General features: G+C 47.7%; 1 protein-coding gene across 4 annotated transcripts in view; it reads right to left on the bottom strand.

Moving 5' to 3' along the window:
- The window catches only part of Chka (choline kinase alpha), a 50,995-nt gene that overhangs the window by 5,943 nt on the left and 32,599 nt on the right, over positions 1-12,453 (bottom strand). For all 4 annotated transcript variants that reach the window (XR_012439839.1, XM_074050439.1, XM_020172471.2 and 1 more), the window contains 6 exons: positions 9,652-9,765; positions 6,276-6,409; positions 5,802-5,906; positions 4,786-4,844; positions 2,622-2,709; positions 2,025-2,133 (listed from right to left, as the gene is read on the bottom strand). Coding sequence is in view for 3 of the 4 variants with exons in the window: in XM_074050439.1 (XP_073906540.1) it covers positions 2,025-2,133; positions 2,622-2,709; positions 4,786-4,844; positions 5,802-5,906; positions 6,276-6,409; positions 9,652-9,765 (609 nt within the window). In the remaining variant the exon portion in view is untranslated. The remainder of the gene's footprint in view (positions 1-2,024; positions 2,134-2,621; positions 2,710-4,785; positions 4,845-5,801; positions 5,907-6,275; positions 6,410-9,651; positions 9,766-12,453) is intronic.

Here is a 12,453-nt window from a genome sequence, read left to right on the forward strand (position 1 = left end):
TGAATTAAACCGATGACAGTTAAAGACACACTCCACCAGCAGCCACCAGGGCACTGTGACTGGGCTCCTCCTGCCTCAGAGAAGCCTGCAGAGTCCCAGGTGCCGGGCAGCTCCCTCCCAAGCAGTGACCTGGCATGGCTGATCCCTATTACTGTTGGAGAAAGTAACTCAGGTAGAACCATCTTTTTCTAATGAAATCCAGCTTTTTCACTGATCTCAAAAGCAGGGAACTGACCAGCGCTGCATGCCACTGCCACAAGTATGGCAGGCTTGAGGCTCTAGGGTTCCAGCATTCACCACAGGCGTCCCCTCATTGAGGAAGCTGGACTAGAGCAGGCCAAGTGCCTTCCAACACGGAGGCACTCAGTGAGTTATGCCTTTATGTTAATGAACTGGCAAAGTTTAACTTCAGTCTGGAGGAAAAGTTTAACCTTAAAGTTCCACCAAAGCATTACAAAATAACAAACAGAGTGTATCTCCAAACAGGAAGGGTTACACATTTCAATATCCATGATAGGTTAAAGAAAGAAAAAGACAACACTCCCTCAACAGATGGAGAATGTCCTCATATCCATATAGTGTCTCTGAAACCTTTCAGGAAATGTAGCTAGAAGGGAACTTCTTTAAACTTAACATATTGCTACACAGTTTCAGCAGTTGTATTTCTGCCTTTCAGTAAAATAAAATCTGCCTCTCACCAACAAGCTCCCCTCACTAGCTTGATAGTTCTGACTCCTCGAATTGTTTTGATTTGGTGGTACTGGAGTTTGAACTCAGGGCCCCCAGCCCTCACTACCCCGTTTTTATAGGTCTTAATTTCTCTTCTGCCTGTCACTCTACTTCAGACACCCTATGACTGTGACTGTCTCCTCTGCAGGCCAAGCAGACTGGAGTTAAAACCTTGCCAATTTACTAACATAAATGTGTCTCCCACTCTTCTTTCTCATGGATCCTGGCTGCCTTCCTTTGGACATGTTCAAGTCCACCCCCACCTGCCTTGAAATGTGGCCAGAAGATAGACAGCAGTTAGTTTTGAGCCCTCAGCAAGCCCACATCTGAACGGCCAGCCCTGGAGAACGGGCCTCCTCCTGGAGACGCTTCACCTGGTGCAGGGCTCTGAGTGCCACCAAATACCCTGCAGCAGCTCACACACCTGCCACCATGCAAAGCTGCAAGACGGGGAGCTGAAGTCTAGCACAGCACAGGCTCAGGGGCCGCCCACAGGGCCTCCACCACAGCCTCAGCAGTGGACTGAGAAATGGTAGCGGGAGGTTCCCGTGAGAACTGATTCTCCTGTAACTCAGGTCAGGAAAGGGAACTGCTCACACCACCGGCATTTCCTTCTGCTACTAAATCATGGGCCAAGAGGACTTTTCTTGGCACAGCAGAAAATGAGCAGAGAAGACTACTGACCGCCCCAATCAGAAGCCTAGAAAGAAGAGCAGAGCTGGGCTCTGGGGGAACACTGGAGGAACTACAAGGAGGCTGTGCGCCCCCTGAGGATGAGGCCCAGACAAGTACCAAAAGCTGGACTAGAATGGCAAGTCTGCACCCACATTTAACAGAACAGAACAACTGTTTTTTCTCCCGTACTAGGGACAGAACTCAGGGCCTCTTGCATGGTAGTTAAGCGCGCTGCCTCAGAGCCACATCCCCAGCCTTTTTATTTTATTTTGAGACAGGGTCCAATTAGGTTGTCTTTGTCTCAGCCTTCTGAGTAGTGGGATTACAGGCATGCCCCACTATACCTGACCAAAATAACATTTTTTAACATAAACAAGAGGTTCTGCCTAGCCATGCACAATTCACAAAGAGCATCTTGAGGCTGAGATGTGGGCTTGGTAGTAGAACGCTTGCCTAGCATGGGAGAGGCTCTGGATTCGTCCTTCAGCACCACTAAAAAGTATGAGTAAATACATAAATGGAGGGCATTGTTAAAAATGAACATATAATTAATTCTAACCATATAAAATTGGCTTGTGTATAAAAGTAACTTATCAAATCTGTAAAAACCAATCTCGTACCTGTTGCCTCCTGGTGGGATACTTTCGAATGTTTGCTCTGAAAAAAGGGTACTTTTCATAGGAGTAATCATACATCCATTCACAGAAGTGATTCCCAATGTCGAATCCCCTGAGAAAGAGAGAGAGAGAGGCAGAGAGAGAGGACAATGCAGGAGTGAAGCACACCTCAGGACCTTTAGGCCCCTAAGAAGAAACAAGGCCCTGTGAAAACTGAGCAGGCCCTCGGGTCCCCACCAGACTTCCCAAGTGCACTGAGGTATGGCAGCTTTAACCACAGAGCCAATCAGGTGAGTGTCAGAACCACAGCTAACCGAAGCTAGAAAGAGGTCACCGAAGGCTTCTCAGGTATGATGTGGCTCCTGCAATCAGTGCTGGAGAGACAGGAAAACCATGATGGCAGCCAAAGGGAGGCGCCATGCTGCATGGCGACTGCTGCTGCTTGACCACAGCCCGCAGGACTATGCTGAGGGCCACCAGCACTGCCACTGCTGCCGCGTGAAGGAGGCCTGCAGCTCAGCACACTGTCTCCGGCCACAGTAATTTCACAGAGGGCCACAGCAGAAGCAATAGTAAGAGTTACACACTGTAACCTATTACCTGTAATTATAGCTGCTGTATTCAAAGTCAATGAGCATCAGTTTCTGTTTTTCAGAATTCTCTCGGCCTTCCAGCAATAAGATATTACCTGCAAAAAAACATTTGGATGACAAGACATTTTACAACAGAAGGCTCAAGTCCCTGTACCACAGAGAAGAGTGGTTCTGGTTCTGTTGGGAAGTCCTGAGTGATGGCGGCTCGTGGTCCTGCAGACATCACAGGCACAGACAGAATGCAGATGGGCTGCTGTGGGGGCAGGCCAAAAGGCAGAGGCTCTAGACCCACTCATTCACCCTGGTCCCCCTGGGCACCCAGCTCACTGGAGCAAAGCCAGGCCTCTCACTCCACTGTCTGGGGCGGGACCTCCCCAGTGTTTTGTACAGTGTCACCCTGGAGCTTGATGGACTTAAAACACCACCTGTCCTCCCCCCTCACCTCAGATTCCCAAACCCTGCTGGTGGTAGCACACCATCTGGAGAGGATGCCAAGGCCCAGCTCAGTTACCACGGAGCCCTACTGCTTTGCCTTTGTCCCTGGCCTGATGGTTCCCTCCCAAAACAACGACAGGCAGTGTCCCTAGGAATTCTGGGCAAGAGGTGGTTGGCTGCCAGCACGGCTCTTCAGGCCCATGTTCCTGAGATGCCCCTACAACAACCAGCCTCTCACCACTGTGGAGCAGGGGTAAAGTGGGGGGTAGGGGTAGGGGTGGGGACTGGTGCGCCATTCTTTGCTAACTTTTTGGCCGCTCTCTTGTCCAGGGTTTCTGGTGGGCGGTTCAGCTTCTATGCTTTGTGGCACACTCCCCCTTTTCCAGCAGTAACGACAAGAATTGGATGCCCAAAGTTATAGAACAAAATGACACACAGCTCCCATCTCTGTCCTTTCTACACTTTGCATCACTGAGAACACCAACCTCTTTCCAGATCAGTCTCTGACCTTGCTCTGGTAATGTCTCTGCCATTTCTCATTCTCATTTCTCATCACCACCCTAAGCTACAGCTGAAATTTCTGGACCCTATTCCACTAGAGTTAGCCAACAATGATCAGCTAATTAGTGCAGGGTATTTTGGCTCAAACTAATGACTCATTGGTGATGGGTCTTCACTATTCTAGAACCAAAACAAACTGCTGAGGCAAGAGGATTGCTTCAGCGTAGGAGTTCAGGGCCAGCTTGGGCATCATGGTGAGACCTTGTCTTGAAAACAGAACAAAGCTTCTGAGCCTGGCAAGAAGTGCTGGAGGTGGAATTATAGCCACCTGTGACAAGGCAGACCAGGAGGACAGCAAGGCAAGCCAGGTGATGTCAGCAGCATCAGCAGGAGCTGCACTATAGGTGAGACTTTCTGATGAAATCACATGGGAAAACTTGCTAGGTAAAACTGTGTGACAGTAAAGAATATATTATTGTAATTTTTCTAAACTATAACAACCCAAAGTCATAATGGTGTATGCACTGATACTAAGAGAAAAGGTGGAGTTGGGCATAGTGGTACATGCCTGTAATCTCAACTATGGAAGGTGGAGGCAGGAGGATCTCAAGTTTGAGGTCAGCCTGCACAAAGTTAGTGAGATGTTATCTCAAAAAGAATACACAAACAAAAAAGCTGGGGCATGGTTCAAGCGGTAGAATGCTTGCCTAGCATGCACAAGGCCCTGTGTTCAAACTCTACTACCAAAGAGAGGAAAAGAGAGACAGACAAATGGGGGGGCCTGGTTTGGTAAGCTAGAATGTGTTGCTTGGTGCAGAAGAGAAGAAAGCCTGCATGCCTGAGACAGTGATCTTGGTCTAATACTGCTTCTGCAGGCTAAAGAAGTCATGGTTTTCACCAGACATTCATCGTGAGTTGTTAAACACATGACTTAGGAAGTTTACACCTTCATGTCAACTCCCAAGTTTAGTGATGATTCTTTTAGGTTATTTTTATGTAAACATTTTGATATTTTTAACTGAAATGGATTAATACTGTACATACTTTTCTAAAACCTGCCTTTCTCTCTTAATAAAGACCAGAGATTTTTCCTTGGCATGTACAGAGCCTGATCTACTGCCAGTGTTGTTAACAGTTACACAACACTTCATTGGCTGGCTGTCTCATGCCCTTGTCAGCAAGCTAAGGACACTTATGCACAAACCTTATGGTTAACACACAGTGGCAACTCTTACCTTCTTGACAGTCATTATGACAAAATACAACTGGAGATGGAGTAGATTCCAGCAGTGACCTGAAAAAGGAAGGTCACTATTACCTTTTAAGCTTGTTGAGTGATATGCAAACAGCCAGGTGTCTCAGCACTGTACTGGTCTCCAATGTAATGCATGGTCTCTGTGTGACATTTTTCATTTGAATTCTGAAAGTTATGTGTCGTCATGTGGCAGTAACTCTATTGCAGCCACCCAGAAATCCACACAGGCCTCTCTGCACTCTAAGCTCCCCCAATGCAGGACTCGGCACAACGATCTTCTCCCAGGGCAGCCCCCTCCTCACAGGGCTGGTCCTCATCAGAGGGTCTCCCCTGACCATTCACCAAAAGCAGACCCTCCGTGTGATCTACTTTGGCCTGTGTCCCTCGCAGCACTGGCTGGACCTCCACATTAACTGCCCTGTTCCTTTTCTTTTGTGGTGCTGGGGTGGAACCCTGAGCTCCACTCATGGTAGGCAGGTGCCTTGCCAGAGTTACACCTCCAGCCCTGTTGCTGGACTTCTGCCTTAATAACATAGGCGCTCCTTAAATGTCTTGGTCCTCCTTTCCTCAGGATCAATCATACGTCCGGCACAGGAGATACTCCAGTATCTGAGACACTGATGATGCAAATACTTGTCAGCGTGCATGCAAGTAATCTGCACCCAGCCTCCTGAGTCCCCATGGTGGTCTCCACTCAGAGATCAGTCTTTAGAGTCTTACTGTCCCCTAAAGCCTAGGTTTAACCTTTTTCTCATCCACTTACCCTCCCCCCTCATCCCACAAAAGCTCTCCTGTCCCAGGCAACAAACCACTCTCAGAGTCCGCTTCCTCCTTGGAGCCTTTCTGGACTGCTGACAGAAGTGCCAGCATACACAGATCACACCAGATGTTGAACGCACTCTGTTCCTCAGTAATGTTCACTGACCGCAGTTTGGAGAGTAAGGGGCCTTCACTGTGGGCAATGTGCTCCCTATGTCAGAAGAAGCCAGTACTCACCTCAGGCTCTCCAGTTCCAGGGGCAGGTTGTAACTGAGGAACTTGTGCAGCTGTTTAACTCTGGACTCCCCAGTAAATTTAATTCTCAGCACTTGATTTAGGTACCTGTTAGGGGAGGGGGAGGACAGAGGACCACTGCTCAGTTCACAACATGCACTCAGTTCACAACTAAGCACCATTGCCAGCCCAGGCCCATCCCTTGGAGGCTCTGCTTTCCAGGATGGAGGTAAGGACAGAAGCTGGAGCTACAGTGGCTGGGGAAGCTGGCTTTCCACCCACCCACTTGACATTTTTACAAACAAGTCGTCTTTCTTGGTTAAGGAAGTCAGTTGCTTCATGCAAGAAAGATACTCATGAGACATTATGAATGATGGCCTGAGCACTAGTGAGCCAGAAGGGCACCTGACTACCTGTTCTGCTACTACCACAAGCCACCAGTAAAAAATGAGGCCAAGTGATGTTGTGACCACTTACTTTTCCATTGTCCCAAAAAGCCATTTTGGTTCCTTATTGAATGGCATTTTCATACCGTGAAATGTGGCCATTTTCTCAGCTATTTCTGCAGAAATATCTGGCAAGCTTAATTCTTCAGTGTCTAATCGCCGGCTCTAAAATATAAAAGGGAGTTAAAAATCGCCCTTTACCCAAGTGACTGACAAGTGTGTGACCCATTACACCATGTTAAGGAGAAGTAATTTGTACAGGGCATTTAAGACTTAGCCGGTGTACACTATCCCCTCAGATGGTGACCCTGCAAATATGGTACTTGTATGGTGCCAAGCAGGCTGTCTGTAAGAGAAGTCATTATGCATCCTTTTTACTGTGAGAAAGCCCCTTCTCAAGTTTGAACTAAAAACTCCTTTCCTGTGATGTGTCTACACCTTCTCCAGAGTCAGTGTGCCTGTTCACTCGCCTGGCACAGGCAGTCCTGTCTTCAGCAGCTCAGCATGGGGCGAAGCTCCTAGCTCCCCTCAGCTAAGTGCCCTGCTCTGCCATTTCCAGGGAAGCTGTGAGTTCAGGAGGGGCCACTGCCAGCTGCTCTGTGTTCTCAGCACCTGCCCTGGCATGGAGCAGGCTTTGGAGGGCCACACTGGACAAGGAGACAGTCACTGAGGACAGAGCCAGCCTCTGGACATGGCGATGCCCCTAACGCAGCCTCAGGCCATGACCATTCTGACAGCCAATTCACAGCACCTCAGGGCAGCCCAGTGGTTCATGAGGACTTCCAGCTTCTCCGCACAAGCTGCACCTTTGCAGGACCCTGGGGGAAGTCTCTCTGAAGGTGTGAAGCAGCAAGCATGGGCTAGGAGGGACTGCTCTTCAGTTAAGAGAAACTCTTTTTCTTTTTCTTTTTGATGGTGCAGGGGTTTGAACTCAAGGCTTCCAGCTTGCAGGCATTCTACCACTTGAGCCATGCACGGCTCTAGCCCTCAAATTCTGGCTTTAATACTCACTTCAAAGCCACATGACCAAAGGCAAGTTACTTAATTCTTCTGTGCCTTGTTTGCCATTTCCGGACAATGAGAATGGCATGAGTTGCCACGAGGGTAGAAGAGATGGTGCACCCAACCCAGAGGTGTGCCATGGTTATAGCTAAGCTAGTCACAGAAAGCAAAGGGCTCACTCCTCTCCACTCTGGAACCGTTTCCACAGCATTCTCAATGAGCCACCATGCTGTGACAGGACAGGGACTCAGCTTCCAGCGGCAGGATAGTAAGGACTTATGAAGGCAGCTTACCTGGCTTTCAAAAGTGCCAGTACTGTCACATGCTGCTTAAAAACATGGATGCATCCCCAGAGTGTTTGTTGGGTGATTTCAACCACAGAGTCACAAAAACCTAGATGGTATAGGCTACTATTCATCTAGGTTATATGGTTTAGCCTACTGCTGCTAGGACCATGATGAACCAGTGCTGGGATTACAGACGTGCCACCACATCAGGCTAAAAGACAATTTTTAAACTTGCTTTTTTGGGCCTTGTAAAAACCGTTATGATACTATTTATAGTTGTCTGCATTTGGTTTTATCACTCAATATTATGTTCTTAAGATTCATCCACAGGCTGGTATCATGGCTGAAGATCTAGAGCATCTGAGTTCAAACTCCCGTACGGTAAAAAAGAAACAAAAAACCAATAAACCATATTTCTACTTAAAACCATATGAAATGTTTTATATTGAAAAATTCTTTCCAATATTTATTTCTCATGCCTGACAGATGTTCCTGTTTTTATTGGGAAAATTATAAATAAAAACACACAGGTGCCAGACACCTGGTAAACTGTGGCCCACCAAAGGCACCATGCAGTCACCTAAAGACCCTCAGGGTTGCTCCTCATACAGATAGCACCAGTATTATCCAGGATGCGACACTTGTTTTTACTGGCTGCTGTGAAAAGGGTAGGATTCTATTTGTAGCTTTCTGCAATTTGGTTTTATCAAACCAAATCAGGGGACCCTGGTTCTGGGATCTGGGATTACTCAGAGAAACCCTTCTCCCCAGCTCCTGGTTGGATGCTTATTGAGCGAGCCCTGGCAGGCAGAGCACTCCAGCTAGATGTCCTTGTGCTGGGCCCCACACCCACAGCTATGCAGGACAGCCCTGTGTATGCTGAGCCTCTTGTGGGCAAGACGCCCACAAGGCAGGGCAGAAAGAGAACCTAGTCTTCATTGAGCTTACATTGAGACCAGAATCTTTTATCCCGTCTCTAAACCTGACCAGAGGGGGCACAGAGGCCACGGATCAGCATGGCCAGTCAAACACAAGCCAGCTCCAAGGGCCCAGCCATCCTTTAACGTGCAGGGCAGGGGTGTGTGTGTTGGGGGCGGGGAGGGGTTGACTAGGCACACCACAAGCATTTGAGCAACATTAAAAATGCCTCAGGCCAGCCAAGCAACAGTGGCTCACGCCTCTAATCTTAGCTACTTGGGAGGCTGAGATAAGGAAGACTGCCATTCCGGATCAGCCTGAACAAATACTTTGCGAGACCCAATCTCCAAAATAACCAGAGCAAAGGAACAGAGTGCCTGCTTTGCAAGTGTGAAGCCCTAAGTTTAAACCCCAGTCCCACAAAAACAGGCCAGGCACAGTGAAGCAGAGATCATGGATCAAGGTCAGCCCAGGCAAAAAGTTTGTGAGACCCCATCTCAGTGAAAAAGCTGGGCATGGTGGCCTGTACCTTGCCACCACAACTACATGGGAGGTGCAAGGAGGAGAAATGCCTGGCAAAAAAGGTGAGACCCTATTCAAAAAATAAAGCAAAAAGGACTGGGGGCATGGGGCAAACAGTCAGTGCCTGCCTAGCAAGCATGAGGCTCTGAGTTCAAACTCCAGTACCACCAGTAGTGGTGGTGATGGTGGTGCTCAGGACAAGGAAGGGAAAATAATCCTGAATGCTTGTAAATAGGGGATTTGAATGAGGTCTAGAATCCCCCAAGGAGTCTGACAGGCATGTGAGTATAGGAAAACAGAGCAGGGGAAAGCAGAAGCAAAGGGAGGATGAGTAAGACAAGGGAGCAGAATGGCAATGGCCCTTGAGGACTGGTCCAGAGAAGTGGCAGATGTGTTGGGGCCCAGGTGCTCATCAGCGCTTTCTAGAAAGAAGGCCCCAGAAGAGGAGAGCGCAGGAGCAATAAATGGTGAGTCTCACATACATTTTAATTTGGATGACCTATGTCTTATAAAAGAAAGAGGTTCTGCTGCTGTATACTCAAAAATGTTTTTGGTTTTATTTCTGATTCAGTTGAGTAACACAGGTCACATTTCAGGTTCCTGCTATGATGATGAGACAAGGAATACATCTTCTGCCTGCAGCTCATGTCAATTGACCATTTTGCGCACAGATCTTACCGGGATGAACTGCTCCAGTCGGCCTTGGGGGAAGATACCATAGAGTTTTGGCCCAAGTGATCTCTCTGCGAGAATGGCAAACATAACGCTCTCCAGAACCATGGCCTCAGCCCCCTAAAACAGATGGCAACAAAACAGGTGTTTACTGAGTATGTGCTCTGAGCAGGTGTTTACTGAGTATGTGCTCTGAGCAGGTGTCAGAATTGCTTTCTCAGGGGCAGTTGCGTCTGAGTCTTGCAACTACTCTGTGTTGTGAGCACTAGCACATCATCACCCCTTCATAAACAGGAATGGCGAGGTCTGAAGTCCCCAGCTTCAAGGCTGCAGGATCCATGCTTGCAAGCATCATACTACATGGGTGAGCTTGAAGTTCTAGCTTAATTCAGGTCACTGATTCCAAAAACAGAACAATATCTCTCAGTGCTTTTACTGCTTCTGTTTATTTTGTTGCTCATGGGTGTCACCCTTGGCCTCTTACCAAAGACCACATTAGCGCCCGCTCTGGTGAGAGTGACTCGCCTTCTGGTTAGTAAGAGCGCATGACCAAAGGTCTTCTGCCTGCCGTCTGTGAGTCCTGTAAGTTTGAGAACTACTGATTTAGGTCCAGGGTCTGTGGCATCCCAGGTTTCTGGCTCAGCTCTTACCCTAGCCCCTTTCTCTACTCTAAGACTTGTCTTCTGGCTAAAGTATCTATGAAGCTCCTAGGTTCTACGTCAGTCTTAATAACCATAACCAATGTGGGGTAAATAGAGATTTTGCCCTCAAACTCCATCCTTTTGTCTCAATTCAAATTCATTGGCTAGTCTTTTTTCCTTAAACTGCAAATTATGACTTAAGAGTTTCCAAGAGGACTAAGTAGCCAAGAGGACAAACTCATCAGGCAACAATGGAAGGCTAGAGTTAGTAAGAAGAAAGAAAAAATTACTTCTAAAAGGCTACATACAAGTAAAACATAATTCATCACTTTTGCATTTGCGGGACAGATGGATTTACTGGTAATTCCCACAGTTACAGCCTACCTTCACCTTGGGGGATCAGTCTTTATTTACTAATTTGCAGATGTGTGTATTTGACAATACACATACTGCACTGACTGGATCAAATTAACGAATTTTAGAGCAGGAATTGATTCAATTTTTATTTCTTAAGCCCTTAAAGAATGACAATACCTAATATCTCCGTTTAGTTGGCAAAATGTTTCCCACTGTGCACCTGCCCAGGAGGGACAGTCACTGTGGCCCTGTCTGACCTCTAGTTCAACCTCAGAGTGACTGCCTCCCTGGGTAGAGGGTGGCTCCCTCAAAGGTCTGCCAATCTTCCTCGGCTTCGCTCCATGCTTGCTGCTGCCTTGGGCAGTACGCCTGGTGCTTGGGGACTGTGACACTGCCCGTATTTAAAATAGAAGGTCAAGCAGACCCTGGACATCACAGGACAAGAGGGTGCTGGCCTCAGCCCTACCCCAGGCCATTTGTGGCTTCCAGAGAAGTGGCTTCTCACACTTCCAGAGAGTACAATTAGGACTTCTTTTGTCTGGGCACTCAGAATTTTGTTAGAATTTAAATTCCTTTTCCAACTTGTCACATTGTAGAGTGACTGAGATGAAAGGCACCAGGGTTGGCACAGTGTACAGCACATACACTTATCCAATCCTAGCTATCCCTTAAAGTATGAGATTTCAACTTTTATACATAGGTTTAAATGCTGCTTTTTTATTTTAGTAAGTTCAGCATTTCACACATATTATCCATTCAGAACAGAGGATTCTAGAGTTGACTTTATCTGTGTGTGACAGCACTGTTGCTGGGACTTGGATGGTACACTCTCCAGAATCCTCTGCAGAGCAGTCAGCCTGCGCCCAGCACTTTCAAGTTCTCTTGTCCTTGTTCTGACCATTGTAAACAAAAAACTCGTTGTTATGTAACACTGCAACTTAGTGTTTAGTCATAGCAAGAAGGGAGGGGAATGGTGTGTAGAAGGCAGAACCTGGAGAGGGAGAAAGTGAGCGAGAGTACCAAGGCATAAGGAAGCACAATGGACAGGTTAGGCAGGACTGTCAACTCCCGTGCTGTCCTTATGACCACAGAGTCTCCAAAGCCCTTCCTGGCTGCTGCTGAAAGCAGGGCTTAAAGTGGGTTGAACAGATGCAGTAGTCTACACCTCCACACCAGGCCCTGGCTCAGTCACAAGCTGCTCCTATTTTTTTCAGAAGAAATCAACTCCTCAACTATTTACTTTGGCTTCAGAAATAAAAATTCACTCATGCATTCACTCAAAACACACTTACTGAATGTCTGCTACATATGTGACACTGTGCCAAGCACCCAGGAAACAAAGAACAAGCCCCACAGGTCTACACCTGCACAGAGCTCACATTCTAGAGAGAAACTGACAATAAGTGAGTGAATGCAACTCCAGATGGGGTTGCAGCTATGAAGGGATGGAAGGATGGAGTGACAGCATATGACAGGGTTGACTAAGAGGACAACCCTGAAGTGATGCAGAGGTCAGTCTTATCCTGGGGTTGTGAAGAGAGGTGTAGAGGAGCTGTGAACAGCCCTGGAGTTCATGCACTGAAGGGAGTGGGAGGGCAGTACAGCCGGAACAGGGCAATGGGAGGAAAGAAGAGGACAAAGAAAGAGGAGGAGCAGCCTGTGGAGCAGGCGAGGCTTATGGAAACATCTGGGCAAAGGAATGGAACTCTGAAGTCCTCAACATGTTGAGAATTCTTAAGACTCATGAGCTGGGCGAACTCACCCAGCGACAGAAGAGGAACCAGACCAGGCATGAGAACCCCAACATTTA

The sequence above is a fragment of the Castor canadensis genome, chromosome 1, assembly GCF_047511655.1.
Source record: "Castor canadensis chromosome 1, mCasCan1.hap1v2, whole genome shotgun sequence".
In the NCBI taxonomy this organism is placed as follows: domain Eukaryota; kingdom Metazoa; phylum Chordata; class Mammalia; order Rodentia; family Castoridae; genus Castor; species Castor canadensis.